At 40.2% G+C, this 17,993-nt stretch overlaps 1 protein-coding gene across 1 annotated transcript; it reads right to left on the minus strand.

The window, feature by feature from the left end:
- Window positions 1–380: 380 nt before the first annotated feature.
- Window positions 381–7,967, minus strand: DUSP12 (dual specificity phosphatase 12). Its single transcript, XM_004751398.3, has 6 exons — window positions 7,574–7,967; window positions 6,463–6,576; window positions 6,260–6,378; window positions 5,753–5,849; window positions 4,609–4,795; window positions 381–1,904 (listed from the first exon to the last, which is right to left on the minus strand). Exons 1-6 carry the CDS (start codon window positions 7,915–7,917, stop codon window positions 1,743–1,745), a joined length of 1,023 nt encoding a protein of 340 aa, XP_004751455.1. The 5' UTR covers window positions 7,918–7,967; the 3' UTR covers window positions 381–1,742.
- Between the last annotated feature and the right edge of the window lie 10,026 nt (window positions 7,968–17,993).

Raw genomic sequence — 17,993 nt, forward strand, 5'->3', positions numbered from 1 at the left:
TAGAATCTGCACATAATAGGTGCTCAGTAAATACTTAATGAATTGAGAATTGCAAATTCAGATAAAATCTATGTAATTTTCTCTGTGTTAGATGCTAGTGTGGATAGCCATACAAAACTCTCGCTACCCAGTTTTGCACCTACAAAAGACACAATTCATAATTGTTTTCAAAAAGCTTGTAGAGTACATTATGAAGCAAAGTGAACACATATTACAAAAGCTAAGAAAGAAATGGAGAAATTTTTTCTCATAAAAAAAACCATTTTATGAAGCTACCAAAGGCTTCAGGCCCTATGCCAAGATGTTCTCAAGAACCACCAATAACACTCCCAACATTTCAAAAACAAACTAGGTAGGGGCGGCTTTTTTTTTTTTTTTCCCCAAGCCAAACTGTATCCAGCTTTATTAAAGATACTTTTCATAAACAATCATGGTATTTCAGGCAGGACATGGGCAGACAATCATTAACAGTATACAACAACTTTCAAACTCCCTTCTTCAATGAACTACCAAAATCAGAAAGCCACTATAAAACCCAATGCAGTCTTCATGTGATGCTCGGAGCAGGGACGTTTAGAGTGAGTTTAGAGTTTAGCGTGACCTTTAGAGTTTGTTAATCTCAGGTCATGATCTCAGGGTCATGAGATCCTTCTGGGGAACTGGGCTCTGGGACCCGTGCCAGGTGTGGAGCTTGCTTTGATTCTCTCTTCCTCTCCCTCTGCCCCTTCCCACCTCCCCAGTGGCTCTGGCACTCTCCCTCAGTAAAAATAAATAAATAAATAAAATTTAGGTATTTTTAAAGAGGTTCATTTTCACTTTTTGCATTTAAAATTACTCCCATTTTGGTGTTTATATAGACATATTCACATGTAAATATGCAAAGCGGCTTAGGAACATGGACTATATTTCTCTTTACTAGCTAATTCTGATTTCATGTAATTGTTCAAATATCTAATTAGGTCCAATTCTAATTATTAGTAATGAGTAAAATAAACTCCAGTTTCCAGAGAGATGTTAAAAAGCTAATATGGACACAGTACCTTTTCCAATTCTCCAACCTATCAGGCTAAAAAAGTAACTGACATATAGTTATTCCACATGTATTTTCCTTATCATTAGAAACATACCTAACATTAATACATTTTTAAGTAGATTACTTCAAAATGTATCTTAAACATGCTTTTCTAAAAATTTACATAATTGGGATTCCTAAAGAGTAACAGGAAAAGCTTATTTTAGTCAAGGTTTTACTAATAGCCTTTCCTTCTACACTTCCAAGAAAAATCCAGACATATGTAGATTTACTAATGTCCCTTAAAGAAAGAGAAATAGTTTTGAATTATGGCCAAACAAATCTGCTTTACATTTCTAGAAATAAAAATCTATTTAAACATGATAATTTCCAATTTTTATAAATAATTTTGTCTATCTCGACCTTAATATCACATACCTACACACTCCAAAAATCAGAACTCTTGAAAATAAATGAAACAAAGAATATGCGTTATAGAAAATTTTAATATCAAATAAAGTACAATTTACATGATTAAAAGTTTTGATTTGCAAATAAAGTATTCTGCTTAAATAGAGTAGGAGTCTAACAAATAACAGAGTACAGTTTCCATGTCACATCAAATGAAATGCTCATGGCCTATAAACTAAACAATTTGCCACAAATGACAGTAAGCAAGGGAAGCATGTATCAGCAAATTTCTTTCCAAGCTATCAAAAATGTCACAAGTTCATGTTTTTCTTGTCTGTGATCCCAAAACTGGCAGCATTTTCATTTCATCCACTCTATTCTTATGTATTTGAAAAGCAGGTGTTATCCATCGACCACATGAGCACTGTTCACCGTACCAATTGAAAGAACCCAACTTGGCATTGCATTTGGGGCAAAGAAGCTGAAATAAAGGAACTGTGTTACTTCATTCACTCACTTCTAAGACAAATAATTATTACTGGCAATAGAAGATATAAAAACAGGTTAGACACAGTCAGTTAAGCACCATACTCTTGATTCAGGCTCAGGTCACGATCTCAGGGTCCTGAAATCAAGCCCCACCTTGGGCTCTGTACTCAGCAGGGAGTCTGCATCTCTCCTCCCTTTCCTCTGCCCCTCCCCCTCTCTCCCTAGTAACACAAACAAATGAAACAAAATAAAAACCAGGTTAAGACATGGCTCCTAGCTTCCAGGCGTTTATGATCGAATCAGCAAGGTAAAAGGCAATGGCAATTTACCATAACAGATAGTGGACTATGATAATCGTGTAAGAAACATGTATCCTGGGAGTCTGGAGAAAGATCAGATTAATCTGGTCTTCATGCCCCAGTATGAGGGCAGAAAGGTTGAGATAGGACCCAAGATTTCAGGAAGTGGCATGTGTGCCTTTTATATCAATCTGCAGTTTAATATTTCAAACTAAGATCATCATGACTAAAGAACAGGAAAGTATGTGAAGAGTCTCATGTCAATATCAGTATTGCGACTGACAGCATGTAGGTTAGGCCTCAGATTCACGGCTTTTTAACGACTAAGCCACCTAGACATCCCTGATTCACAGCTTTTTAAAAACAAACTGATACTCAAGTAAAATAGATTAATTAAAAAAAAAACCCTGAGCACGTCAATTATATTTTATGTATATAGAGCGTTATTTTTTAAAATTTAGCTTGTTATTTTGTGCATGAAATGAGTCAGGGAGTCTTATTTTTAATCTTAAATGATACAAAGCTCTGGACATAAAACTCAGAAACCAAATTTGATTACATAAGTAAGTTAATTTTTTCTTTAAAGATTTTATTTATTTATTTCACAGACGGAGATCACAAGTAGGCAGAGAGGCTAGCAGAGAGAGAGGGGGATGCCGAGCAGAGCTGGAGCAGGATGCAGGACTGGATCCCAGGGATCTCGATCCTTTGGGATCATGACCTTAGCCCAAGGCAGAGGCTTTAACCCACTGAGTCACCCAGGTGCCCCAGTATCTTAAATTTCAATATGACAAAATACACCACAAAGCTGAGATATGCGACAGGAGGAAATATTTGCAATATATTAGAGGAATCATTAACATCTAGACTATATAAAGAGCTCCTATAAATCAATAAGAAAAAGGCAAAATCCAGAGAAAATGGACCAAGGTTGTAAAGGAAATGTACAGAAAAGCTGTAAATAGCTGATAAGTATATAACAATATTGGTCCTCAGTAGTAGTCACGGAAATTCAAATGATGACATTTTAAGATGAATATTTTTCATCTCTCAGATTGACAAAACGTTACCAGTTTTATAATATCCACTATGCCAAGAGTATCGGAAAATGGGTACATGCATTCAATGCTAGTGAAAAGCCAAGTTGTATAAGCATTTTTATTGTCAGAGTAGAATATTAGCAATATTTAAGACGTACACACACCACAAACCAGGGATTCCACTTTCAGGTCTACAGGAAAATTCAAGTAAGTGTACAAAGAAGTATGCACAAATGTGATATAGTCTTCCACAAAAATGCCTCCATCTTATATGTTTTCTAGGCTAATTAAGCCACAAAAGAAAGAAAGAAAGAAAAAACAAAAAGATAAAGTGGATTTCAAAATTAAAACCCCACTGCTGCAAATGATATCATCAAGAACAGGAAGTGATGGCTAATGGGTGTAGCGCTTATTTTGGGAATGGTGAAAACAATGATGTTGCAAGAATTCTGTGACTATTCTAAAAACCACTGAACTGTACACTTTAAATGGGTAAGATTATATAGTAAGTGACTTATATCTCAATAAGCAGAATTGTCTGAAAATGTGGGTTTGAATATAGGGTATCTCTTTCTAGGCAAGATACTAACACTAAGTTTCTTCACATATAAAACATGACTATGTATGTTTTACCTATTTGTACAGTTACTGTAGTCTTCAAGTGAAATATAGTGAGTTTCATAAAATTTTCATTATACAAACTTTTATACAAACCATAAACCTTTATCATTATTAATCATATCTTAGATTATATTAATAGATATATATTATCTATAATAATATGTATTAATATAATTAGATTATATTAATTATATCTTAGATTAAGAATATCTTTAAATTAAGTAACCCTAAAGGACAAATGTGGCATGCCAGGATACTCTCATGAGCTGCAGTCTTAAGAATAAATAGGAAATGAAAATGAATCTCTTAGCAAACATACTGAATTGAAATATCAGGGAAAAAAGAGAGAGGAGACGTAAGAGAAGAAGAAAGAGAAGAAGGAAAGAAACTTTAAATGTAATCTTAAAATCTTCGACTTGCACTACTTGTTACCAAATTTGAATTTGTTAAATACATTCTAATCAGCTTACGTTAGTCTTCTATTTGAAAAAATATAAATAGCCTTAAAAGGAATTCACATAGACCAACAGTTCTCAACCAAACGTGGTTCACTACTTTAGATAGGCTGGATTTTTACTTAATTTATTTGATAGATTCTTATCTGCACTAGAAAGATATAATCTTCATAAGAAAATATTTATGATGGAATGAAACACCAGTTAAAATATGGTTGAGAGGGCAAGAAACAAAATATAGATGATACAATGAAATTGCAGAAAATAAAATGCGTTCTCACCTGGCCATCCATCACACCCAACAAAGAAGATTCCATCCACTGTACAGGCTCAAGGAAATATGATGTACACTGAGCCTGACTCCCAGCGGTGAGCGTGAAAGATGGCGTCACTCTCTTGTGGGCAAAGGCTATGGGACCACTTCCTTCATTATGATCCAAAATGCTAGAACTTCGAAATAAAGATCGCCTGCAACCCCCAAACAAACAAAAACATTAATGACCTCCAAAAGGATGAAGAAACAGATGAATTGTGCAGCGTTTCTTAGCAAAATAAAAAAGGATTATGCTACTTTAATTTTCAATAACCTCTACAAGTAACCTTTCACTCTTAAGAGTTTATATTCTTTTTTTTTTTTTAAGATTTTATTTATTTGACAAAGAGAGAAATCACAAGTAGGCAGAGAGGCAGGCAGAGAGAGAGGGGGAAGCAGGCTCCCTGATTAGCAGAGAGCCTGATCCCAGGACCCTGGGATCTTGACCTGGGCTGAAGGCAGAGGATTAACCCACTGAGCCACCCAAGTGCCCTAAAATTTATATTCTTTTTTTTTTTCTAATTTTTAATTTTTTATAAACATATAATATATTTTTATCCCCAGGGCTACAAGTCTGTGAATCACCAGGTTTACAAACTTCACAGCACTCACCAAAGCACATACCCTCCCCAGTGTCCATAACCCCACCCCCCTTCTCCCCCACCCTCAGCAACCCTCAGTTTGTTTTGTGAGATTAAGAGTCACTTATGGTTTGTCTCCCTCCCAATCCCATCTTGTTTCATTCAAAATTTATATTCTTTTTTTTTTTTTTAAAGATTTTATTTATTTATTTGACAGAGAGAGACCACAAGTAGGCAGAGAGGCAGGCAGAGAGAGAGAGGAGGAAGCAGGCTCCCTGCTGAGCAGAAAGCCCGATGCAGGACTCGATCCCAGGACCTTGAGATCATGACCTGAGCCGAAGGCAGCGGCTTAACCCACTGAGCCACCCAGGCGCCCCCAAAATTTATATTCTTAAAAGTAGTTTTGAATTTGAAATTTTTATAATATTCAATTGAACAAATTCTTCCTACAGATTTTAAGAAAATGAAACTTTTAGTACAGTTCAGCTCCTGATATAAGATAAAATCTCCAGAGGACAGAAAATATTTTACCTGCACTTTCTACATTTGTAGAGAATGCCGTCTTTCAATCCTTGTGAAATGGTGGTTGGGTCAACAGCAAAGAGTTCTTGAGGTAAGTTCTGTAATTCTACATGAGATCATTAAAATTTATCTATTTGTTGCAATCAGCTCTGCATTTTCAGACAAAATTCAGCTAATGTTAAATTGAGGCAAGAAATGCTAACCTCAGAAATTAAAAATAATAAAAATTAAAAAATTAAAACCTCCAGCGTTGAGAAATCAGGGTGAGGTCAGAGAACATTGTGAAGAAGCCCTTGGTTCTGAGCACAGACTGCCTGAGTTCAAATCCCAGCCCACCACTTACACACCATGTGACCTCAAACAAGTTACTTCTTGGTAAACCACCTTTTCAGAAGGAAGTAACAGCACCTGTCTCAAGGGACGACTGGAAAAGTAAGGTAACACACTGGAAGCCTTTAGCATCAGAGTAAAGAGCATGTAACAAGGGCCCAATAAGTACTAGTAATTATTACTTACCTGGATACTTTTCCGTAACCTTTTGTAAACGATATTGCTTATAAATTGCACTAGAAGTATCTACTTCATATCCCATTGCCTGGTATAATTTCAGTTGCCACTCAAATCCCTCATTCATCCTATAAGGACAAATATAAAGCTAAGTTTTCTTTAAATGGATAAAATCACTTTGAAAAACCAGAATTATTTAACAAAGAACTCACTTAGCCTCTGGTTTGATGGTCTGGAGATTTTCATAGGCTTTTTCAAAGGTAAACTGGTCAGTCTTCATCATAAAAGCAGTAATCACAGCCACACTACGACTAATTCCTGCATGACTGAAAAAGAGACCTTTAAAATAAAATAGCAAACAGCAGCAATTAAAAAAAAAAAAGCCCTGCTTCCCATAAACGGTGAAGTTCAGGTCCACTTCACGCCTGCTCCTTCTACCCAAATAAAAACCCTTTGCCTCTGAAATGAATGACTCCTTTATTTCCTTAATCTTTTTGAATTCTGAACCACGCAAATGCATTACCTTTTCAAAAATAATTACACTAATTAAAAAAATTGTATAATGGCTTTGAAAAAAAATCCAAAGCTCCCCTCTCTTGGCATTACGGGCCGAAGATCTGGTCCCAGGCTTCTTTCCATTTTACCACTAGCTTATGTCCTGTGTGTAAATATTTAAAACAAGTGTTGGCACGCAGTAAAAGGGCTGATTCACTAAGTTTAAACTAATTATTACACTCCAGTGCAACTAAAGAAGACTACTAAGAATTCCCAAATACCTATCAAGATTTTCTTTTACGCATTGCTACAACTTACTCCATCTCTCCCCTGGGCACGGCTTAGGGCTCCTTCGTCCTAACCAATTCTTCTCTCCCCATTTCCCTTCACCAACCGTGCTCTGCCCCAAACAAAAACACTGAGAATAATCTGCCTTTGCGGTGAACTGTGAATAATCTTAATCTTTGTTATTATCTTTTACTGCACGACTGGCATCCTAATCTGCATTATAATCATCTGGGTAGGTGCCTGAAAAGCTTTCGACCCTTTTCAGGGCCAGGGGCTTTGCCACCTCTCAGTCCCCCCTAAAAAGCAACTCGGGGTTGGGAGGGGCGGGGGCTGCAGAATGAATCAACCACGCCAGCCTGAACGCAGGCACGCACGCCCTCGGGGGCCCGCCACCGGCCCCTCCTCTCTCTCTGACACTCGCCAGCCGCGGAACCGTGGTCTGACAGCCCCTGGGTCCTCCGCTAGCGTCCTCGGAGGAAGGGGCGGCGGCTGCAGGCTGGAAGCAAAGCCGGGGGGCTGCCCCACGTGCGCGCCACTCACCAGTGCACCAACACGGCGCGGCCCTCGGCGCGGGCCTGGCTGATGAAGGCCACGCACCGGTCCAGATGGCTCAGTAGGTCAGTCTCGGGCTTGTCCAGCGCCCACACGAAGAGGCTCCGTAGACCCTCCATCCCAGCCCCCGACCTGAAGTCGGGCTCCTCCGAATCCACCGTCAGCACGGCCGTGATGCCCGCCTGCCTCAGGCGGTCCGGCTCCGCCACGGCCGCGGCTCCACCCAGGTACAGGCCCGGCCGTACCTCCAGCATCTGCCCGGCGGAGCTGGCGCAGCTCTGACCACGCACCTGCCGACCGCAGCCATGGTTCCCTCCCGGAGCCTCCAACATGGCGGCCGCCGGGGCCGAGCGGGCCGGGGCCCCACCATCGAGTACGCCGGCAGCTGGCTAGAGCGCCCTTCCTCCGAGTCGAGCCGGCCTGAGATGCGCAGGGCTCCCTCGGAGGACCACGGAGACTGTAGGAGTGTGTACTACTGGGGAGCCTTTAATCCCGTGTCTGGGCCCCAGCGCTTGCAACTTGGTGGTAGAGGATAAACCCCAAATACAGGGTTTTCCAGGCTTATAGTGCCGAGGCTTTACAGAAAGGGACAACAAGAGTAGTTGGACTCCAATTTGAAATGATGTCCCACCAACTGAAGCAGCAGTGTGCATTTGGGGTAAAACACTTAAAAAAATTTTTTTATGAAGCCATTTGCTTGTATTTCTTCTCTTGTGACTATTTTTTTCTTTCTTTGTCCAGTTTTTTTTTTATTGGTATGTGAATCTCTTTCTTATTGATGCATACTGTCCTATATACTTTGAAAATAGTAATCTCGTGTTTTCGTACGCCCATACCCTCCAACCAACGACCGCCAGGAACCCACTTCACTTTCTTATCATTTGCATGTTCACTGAAGTAGCATTTTTAATTTCCTTCAAGAACTTTTCCTTTGCATTCACATTTTTAGCTAATTGTTTGGTACAAAAGGCCTAATTTTCAGCCTAGTTTGGCTTTTGACATGCCTCCCCCACTAAACTTAATCATTTCTAGCTTCTGCCTTAAAGTGAGAGACGTGTGAGTCTTCCTTTCACTTGAACATTTAGAGACCATTGTAGGATGATTAATTGGCTTGCTTTCAGTATTATTGTGTCTCAGGGATAGGGAGGCCCACGGAGAGGGAGAGGGATTGGGGGAATGACTGGTCTGTGAAGCAGGGAGAACATGCATAACATTTATGAAATTTGTCATCTTTTATAGGCGTGATTTGTGGCACCCCAAAAACAATTACAATAGTAACATCAAAGATCACTGATCAGAGATCACTATAACAAATATAATAGTAATAAAAATTTTGAAATGTGGGGAGAATTGCCAAAATGTGACAGAGACGTGAAGTGAACAAATGCTAAATGCTGTTGGGAAAATAATGCCAATACACTTGCTCAATGCAGGGTTGACAACGACCTTCAATTTGTTTAAAAACTACTTGTTAAGCACAATATCACAGGTATGCCTGTGTAGGATCTGGGCTTATACTGGGTGATTTTGGACAGAGTTCAAGGAAGCAGGGCTTTGCTCTGGATTGGATGTTGTCAGGAAGTGGTGGTGATTTTATGATTGGGTATCTCCCTGTATTTTCCCTACAGACACAAGGACCAATGGAACAGGATATAGAGCCCAGAAATAGACCTTCACATATATGCTTAAATGAAAATGGGGGAAACTAGCCTCTTCAAATGGTGCTGGGAAAACTATATGCACGTGTAAAAGAATGGAGTGTGATCCCTACCTTAAACAATGTACTAAATTAATTCAAAATTGATGAAGGACCTAAACGTAAGACTATAAAATCTAGGGCACCTGGGTGGTTCAGTCGGTTGAGCATCTGACTCTTGACTTTGGCTTAGGTCATGATCTTAGGGTCATAGATTGAGCCCAGCATTGGGCTCCACACTCAGCGTGGAGTTGGCTAGTCCCTCTCCCTCTGTTCCTCCCTCTGGTTGTGCTTTCTCTCTCAAATAAATAAATAAAAATCTTTACGGGCACCTGCGTCGCTCGGTCAGGTAAGCGTCTGCCTTTGGTTCGGGTCATGGTCCCAGGGTCCTGGGATCAGGCCCCGCATCAGGCTCCGCCAGGGAGCCTGCTTCTCCCTCTCCCTCAGCCTGCTGATCCCCTTGCTTGTGCGCTCTCTCTCTGTCAAATAAATCAATAAAATCTTGGGGTGCCTTGGTGGCTCAGTGGTTTAAGCCGCTGCCTTCAGCTCAGGTCATGATCTCAGGGTGCTGGGATCGAGTCCTGCATCGGGCTCTCTGCTCAGCGGGGAGCCTGCTTCCCTCTGTCTCTCTCTCCATCTACTTGTGATTTCTCTCTGTCAAATAAATAAATAAATAAAATCTTAAAAAAAAAATCAATAAAATCTTTTTAAAAAGATCTTTAAAAAAAAAAAAAGACTACAAAACTCCTAGAAGAAACTTAGAAATAAATCTTCATGACAGGATTATATCAAAATTTAAAATTTCTGCACATCAAAGGAAATAATCAAAAGAGCAAAAGGGCTACCTATGGAATGGGAGAAAATAATTGCCAATCATACATCTGATAAGAAATTAATATCCAAAAAATACAAAGAACTCTAGAAGAGTGATAATCAGCATCATGGCTGAATAAGATGTTCCTCTTCCCATGTTCCCCCACCCCCAACAACAAGTTAACACCCATCCACAGGCAAAAGGGCCTTGGTGGGAGCTGTGAAATCCCGTACCATATGCCAAGGGACCTGGGAGGAGTCTTGCCCTCCTGTATGTGAGGTATTAGGCACATGGACCTTGGTCCTAGCTACAGACCCTGTGGTGGCCTGTGAACCATCTTCCCTCTTGGCTCTGGTCAGGGAGCCTGCAGAAAACACTGACTTAGATACTCAACAGGGATAGGAGAGCCTTTGTGGAAACCCAGGTTTCCAGCAGAGATGTCCTAGCAGACAGTTGGAACAAAAAAGTATGGTTGGATGCATCAGAGAGGGTAAGATTGACTTTCCTCACATCACTCTTCCCCCAAGGCAGCACAACTGAGGGCCAAGAGAGGTCTCCTGGGCCTGAGCTTTATCCTGAGGTTTGGGGTGGGGGAACATGGGGGATGGAGGGAAGAGACCGAAAGAACCACACAGAGGACTCTCAGAGGGCACCAAAGGGACATAGGTCCTACTAAGTAATTCAACAGGCTTCATCAAGAAGCCAGCCCAGGAGCCCAGGAGCCTTGCCCCTGGAACCCCTTGTCTGCCTATGGGCACCCCTAGTGCTCTGTGCACCTCAACCCCACTCTCACCTCCACCCTGTGGCCAGCTCCTCGTGGGTGCTCCCAATGGCAGCAGCAAGAGTGTTTTGTCAAGTGTCTGGAGAGCATGTGCAGAGAGCCAGCCTGAATCTGCAAGACAGGAAGAGATCACAAACTTAGACTTTAGTGCCACTTTTGGGAAAAAGAAGGGAAGCTGTCAGCATTTGGCCTAGTGCGTTGCCGCATCTGAGAAGGCACTCAGGCTTAAGATATCTGCCTCAAGAGGGAACAAGGAAGCATGGAGTAGGTGTATCCATAGAAGACTTGAAGAAACCTCAGAATCTCTAGGGGGGGCTGATGGAAGGCATCTCTCCTCTGAAGGCAGTTAGTAAAGACTGGGGGTGACTATGACTTCAAATGCAAAGGTAACAATGCAAAACTTCAGGGAACATGAAAAGTCAAAGAAAGGGTACCACTGAAGGATCAAAATAGTCTTCCAATAACCAACTCCAAAGACATGGAGATCTTCAATTTATCTGATAAAAAATCCAAAACAGCTGTTCAAGGAAACTCAGGGAGCTACAAGAAAAGAAATAAGGACAATTCAATGAAATCAAGAAAACAACACAAAATGACAAGTTTAACAAAGAGATAGAAACCATTAAAAAGAACCAATCAGAAATTCTGGAGCTGAGGAACACATTTAATGAAATACAAAAATGCAGTAGAAAGTATCAGTATCAGAATGGATCAAGCAGAAGAGAGAACCTGTCAGTTAGAAGACAGGAATTTTAAGGGCACCTGGGTGATTCTGTTGATTAAATGTCTGTCTTCAGTTCAGATCATGATCCCAGGGACCTGGAATTGAGCCCTGCATGGGGCTCCCTGCTCAGCAGGGGAGTCTGCTTCTCCCTTTCTCTCTCCTGCCACTCATGTGCTCTCTCTCTCTCTTTCTCTCTCTCTCTCACCTTCTCTCAAATAAATAAATAATACTAAAATCTTAAAAAAAAAAAAAAAAAAAGAAAAAACAACAGAAGAAGAAGACAGGAATTTTGGAATTACCCAGTCAGAGGAGAGCAAAGGAAAAAGAATGAGAAAAACTGAAGAAAGCCTAATTGATCTACGGGATACTAGCAAAGGAAATAATTTGCAAGTTATTGGAGTTCCAGAAAGAGAAGAGAGGGAGAAGGAAGTACACAGCTTATTTAAGGAAGTAATGGTTAAGAACTTGCAAATCTGGGGAGAAATTTGTATATCCAAATTCATGCCGCTCATAGGTTACCAAACAAACTTAAAGAGATCCTGTCTAAGACACATTTTAATAACATTGTGAAAAATCAAAGACAAAGAGAAAGTCTTAAAAGCAGCAAGAAAATAGAAGCTTGTAACTTGTAAGGGAATCCTCATAAGGCTATCAGCAGATTTCTCGGTAGGAACCTTACAAGCCAGGAGAGAAAGGGATGATATATGCAAAGTGTTGAAGGAAAGAAAAAACTGCCATGGAAGAACACTCTATCTGGCAAAAGTTGTCCCTCACAAATAAAGGACAGGTAAAGACTTTCCCGGAAAAACAAAAGCTGAGGGAAACCACTAGATCTGCCTTTGCTGAAAGAAACTCTTCAAGCTGAAACCAAAAGATGCTATTTAATAACATGAAAATATGCAACACATTGTTAAAAATACATATATAGTCAGGTTCAGAATAATACAGTGATATGGTTGTGTGGAAGCCACTCAACTCTAGTATAAAGGCAAAGGATGAGGATATTATAAGTAACTAGAACTATATTTTGTTAATAAATACACAATATAAAAAGAGGTTGGGCGCCTGGCTGGCTCAGCCCATTGAGCGTCTGACTCAGATGAGTGTTTCAACTCAGGTCATGATCTCGGGGTCCTGAGATTGAGCCCCACACCGGGCTCTGTGCTCAGTGGGGGATCTGCTTGAGATTCTTTCTCTCCCTCTCCCTCTGCCCCTCCCCCATCCTCTCTGTCTCAAATAAATAAATAAATATTTTCTTAAAAAAAAAAAAGAGGTTGGGACATCTGGGTGGCTCAGTTGTTAAGCATCTGTCTTCGGCTCAGGTCATGATCCCAGGGTGTTTGGATGGAGTTCCACATTGGGCTCCTTGCTCAGTGGGGAGCCTGCTCTGGCTGTTCTACCTACAGCTCTCCCTGCTTCTGCTCGCTCTCTCTGACAAATAAAATCTTTAAAAATAAAATAAAATAAAATTTAAAAAGAGGTTAATTGTGATTTCAGAAAATCAAAAGGGGGAGAGGACTAAAAGGGTGGAGATTTGCATGGATTAAAGTCATTTTCAGGGCCAAATAGACAGTTACAGCTACAAGATGTTTTATATCAGCCTCATAGTAACCACAAAACAAAAACCTACAGTAGATACAGTACAAATGAGATAAAAAAAACAAGGAATCAAAGCACACTCCTGGGAAAATCATCACTTCATTAATGAAGGAAGCAAAAAAGGAAAAAAGGAACAAGGGAACTACAAAACAGCCAGAAAATAATCAACCAGACTGCAGTAGTCAATCCTTGCCTTCCCATAATCATTCTAATTGTTAATGGATTGAATTCTCCAATTAAAGTGCATAGAGTGGTTGGATGGATAAAAAGGAAGACCCAAGTATATGCTCCCTGCGAGAGAATTGCTTCTGCTTTAAAGACACACACTCTAAGTGTGTGACCAGATGGAAAATGATATTCCATTCAAGGGGAAACCAAAAGAGCACAGGGATAATTATATCAGATAAAATTGACTTCAAGCCAAGAACAGTAACAAAAGACAAAGATGGTCATTATATAATGATAAGGTGGTCCATTTATCAAGAAGCTATAACAATATTAAATTTATATGCACAAAATGAGAGCACTTGATATATCAAACACTACAGATCTAAAGGGAGAAATAAATAGCAATACAATAATAGTAGGAGACTTCAGTCCCCCACTTTCAACAATAAATAGATCATCCAGACAGAAACCAACAAGGAAATGTTGGAATTGAGCCATAATTTCAACCAAATGGCCCAACAGACATTTACAAAACATCCCATGAAATAACAACAAAATGCATATTCTTCTCAAAAACCCACAGAGGGGCGCCTGGGTGGCTCAGTGGGTTAAAGTCTCTGCCTTTGGCTCAGGTCATGATCCCGGGGTCCTGGATGTGAGCCCCACATCGGGCTCCTTGCTTGGTGGGAGGCCTGCTTTTCCCTCCTCTCCCACTCCCCCTGTGGATGTTCCCTCTCTCGCTGTCTCTCTGTCACATAAATAAATAAAATCTAAAAATAAAATAAAATAAATATCCTGGTGGGACACCTGAGTGGTTCAGTTGGTTGGCCTCTGTCTTGGTATCAGGTCACGATCTCAGGGTCCTGGGATAGAGCCCCCCCCCAAAATCAGGTTCCCTGCTCAGTGGGGGGTCTGCTTCTCTCTCTCCCTTCTGCCCCTACTCCTTACTTGTGTGCTCTCTCTCATATAAATAAATAAATAAATAAATAAACAAATAAAAATCTTTAAAAAAAAAAGACATATCTTGAAACAAGTGAAAATGGAAGCACAACCTATCAAAACCTAGGGATGCTACAAAAGCAGTTTGAAGAGGGATATTTATAGCGATAAATACCTACGTTAAGAAACAAAAAAGATCTGAAATAAGTAACCTAACTTTATACCTCAAGGAACTAGAAAAAAGTGAGCTGAGTCCAAAGTTATCAGGAGGAAGGAAACCACAAAGATCAGAGCAGAAATAAATGAAATCGAGACCAGAAAAGCAATAGAGAACATCAGTGCAACAAAGGTCTGGGTTTTTTTTTTTTTTAAGTGAACAAAATTGGCAAAACTTTAGTCAGGCTCACTAAACCAAAAAGAGGGAAAACAAAATCAGAAAGAGGAAACATTACAACTGATATCACAGAAATATAAGGGAACATGAGAGACGAGTATGAACAATTATCTGCTAACAACCTGGATAACCTAGAAGAAATAGACACATTCTAGGAAACATGTAACCTACAAAGACTGAATCATGAAGAAATGGAAAATCTGAGCAGATCAATAATAAGTAAATTGGATCAGTAATCAAAAATCTTCTAAAAAACAAAATTCCCAGGGCCAGATGGTATCGCTGGTGAATTCTACCAATATTTAAGGAAAAATTAAGGCCAATCCTTTTCGAGGTCTTCCAAAAAATTAAAGAGGAGGGAAAACTCTCAAATCCATTTTACAAGGGCAGCATTACCATGATTACAAAGACAGAGAAGGACCCTCCAAGGAAAGAGAACTACAATAAATGTATGATATAGATGATACAGATGCAAAAACTCTCAACAAAATATTAGTAAGTAGAATTCAACCACAAATTAAAGGATTATAGACCATGATCCAGTGGGATTTATCCCTGGGAGGTAAGGATGGCTCAATATTTGCAAATTAATCAATGTGATACACCTAAAATTAGCAGAATGAAGGATAAAAATCACATGAGCGCCTCCACAGATGCATACAAAGCATCTGACAATACATGACATCCTTTCATGGTAGAAGAAAAAAACACAAACTTTCAACAATTGGACATGAAGGGACATGCCCCAACATAATAGCGGCCGAGTATAACAAGCCCGTGGCTAACACCAGACTCAACAATGAAAGACTGAACGCTTTTCCTCTAAGATCGGGGTCAGGGCATAACTGCCCACTCTTCACCACTCCTATTCCACATCGTTCCGGAGGTGCCAGCCAGAGCAATCAGGCAAGAAAAGAAATAAAACCTCCAACTTGGAAAGGCAGAAATACACTTGCCTTTGCTTGCAAATATGTGATCTTATATATAGAAAATCCTAAAGACCCTCCCCCCCCAAAAAACTGTTAGAACTCATTCACAATTTCTATAAAATTACAGGATACAGAGTCAACACACGGAAATCGGTCGCATTTCTATACACTAAAAACAAACTCTCTGAAAAAGAAAGAAAGCAATCTCATTCACAACTGCGTCAGAAAGAACAGCTCAGGGATCAACGTGACCAAGGAGGTAAAAGGTCTGTCCAGTGAAATATGAAGGATTAGCCTTGTCCGTGGTCACTGAAGGAAAGGGGGAAAGAGCGCGTGCGGATGAAAGGGGACTCTGTGGTTTGGTGGCAAGAAGCTAAAGGCATGCTCTTGTGATGTCTTCTATTTTCTGGGTGAAGAATCTGTATATGCTGAGAATGAGGATGGAAGTTTGAGAAGAAAAGGCAGTCTGCGGAAAATTTGCCTGAAGAGAGTGGAGAACGTCCGTGGGAGCTAACCTGTGGGGTCAGGCAGCCCGGGTCCTGATCAGTGTTCGCATCATAACGATAAAAATCTTCCGCACAGTAAAGAGTTAACTCAGTAGCCTCAGTTTCTCAGGCTCAAGCCTGAGGGTAGTCTCTGATATAGAACATATTGTCTAGAATAATGAAAAACCAGAACTATCTCAAACGACTACAGATCCTAGTCGTTGGATCTGCATACTTGCCCAGTATCTGGATGAGATACTAGGCAAGTTTTTCAAAGATAACAAAGGGAAAGGTCAATGCTAGCTTTGTTATAGTTGTTTTTTTAAAGCTGGTTTACAAATAGAAAATATGTCTCAGCCCACTTATATGTATATGAAAATTATTAAAAGATTTGTATCAAACCGTTAACAGTGGTTATTTCTGGGAGCTGGCTTAAGAGACTTACATGATAGTCTTCACACACTTCATTCTGTGTAGCTGTTTTGGTTTTTTGGTGTTTTGTTTTTGTTGTTATTTGTTTTTTTAACTACTATCATTAGAAGTATTCATTGCAGGGGTGCCTTGCTGGGTCTGTTGGAAGAACACGTGACTCTTGATCTTGGGGTCATGAGTTTGAGCCCCATGTGCTTTATACAGATTATTTAAATAAAAACTTTAAAAAGTTAAATTTTTTGTTGTTAACAATTTTAGATATTTATATTCCGGGGAGAGGAGGGAAAAGGCTATTAAGGGTTCATCTCCTGGAGATTTTATGTAGTTACCTTAATCATTCCCTCAGCTTTATTAGTTTTTTGTTGGAAGTGAGCTTTCAATCCTCAACTCCCTAAAATGATTGTAAGCTCCTTCACGGACAGGAGTAGGAGACACACCTGAATTGTTAACTACAGAGTCTGGACCAGTAAATCTGTAACTGGATAGCTGAAGCCGAAGGTTATTTACCAGGTTCTGCACTTAGAGTCTTCACCACTAGATGGCAGCATTGACCCTTTGGCCAGATACATTTTCCATCCCTCGGTTGCAATAGGGAAAAATGAGTGTGACAACCTGTAGGAAAAGCAGGATGTTAGCAGAGGAAATGCAGGCTTTAGAGAGGGAGCTGGATTGTCTTCTGTCAAGAGGAAAAGCGGCTCTCTGTCCTAGGAATAGTGGGCCCCACCCCCACCCTGCCACACCACACAGACCCAAAGGTAATTAACTGTTCATTTTATCACCAGAAACTCTGCAACCCTGATAAATATGGAGTAGGCAAGAATTCTTATAATTGCTAAGTGATCGTCAAGTATGTGGTGGCTTGCATGTTAAGAAAACACCATTTTATGTAATGTGACCGGATCTCATGGGAATACACATTACCCAAACTTCCCCTTCTTTGGTTGTTTCTCAGAGATTTTTGGCTACAGTCTCATAATTTATCATTTTCATTTTTAAAAATATTTTCTGTAAGTGTATATCTGTGCTGAGCCATAAGCAAGGAAATTTCCCCTCTTCTGTCCCATCACCTCCCCACCCAAGTTCAAAAACAAACTTCCTCTTTCTATCCTCAACATGTTTCCCGAACCCTCTTATACCCAATGAGTTTTCAGTAAATGTTGGTCAGTGGTGTTCTTCATGGGACTTAAAATCAAAGACAAGGATGAAGAACCCCCTGGAATGTACTTTGAAACCAAGTAAAAATGAACAAAAATGTAAACGGGTGATAATGACATAATTCTATTATTTGGCTTGCATCTGTGAGGGGAAGTGATTATCTCAAGAGTGATGAACTGGGACTTGGCATGGCTCTGGAGGGACACAGTCTGAAGCCAGAGAAAACTTGGGTGTGATCCTGAGCTGCGCCGGCCCCTGCTTCCCAGCAACATGCGGTGATGTGCCTTTCTAG

This window comes from Mustela putorius, unplaced genomic scaffold (genome assembly GCF_011764305.1).
Source record: "Mustela putorius furo isolate JIRA1106 unplaced genomic scaffold, ASM1176430v1.1 tig00000997_pilon_pilon_pilon, whole genome shotgun sequence".
In the NCBI taxonomy this organism is placed as follows: Eukaryota; Metazoa; Chordata; class Mammalia; order Carnivora; family Mustelidae; genus Mustela; species Mustela putorius.

Excerpts from the sequence above, each read along its gene's own strand:
- DUSP12 (XM_004751398.3), bottom strand. The coding sequence starts at position 7,917 with ATGTTGGAGGCTCCGGGAGGGAACCATGGCTGCGGTCGGCAGGTGCGT. Across the intron at positions 6,379-6,462 it reads ACCATCAAACCAGAGGCTAA|GATGAATGAGGGATTTGAGT; the intron begins GTGAGTTCTTTG and ends TTGTCCTTATAG. Across the intron at positions 4,796-5,752 it reads TACAAATGTAGAAAGTGCAG|GCGATCTTTATTTCGAAGTT; the intron begins GTAAAATATTTT and ends TGGGGGTTGCAG.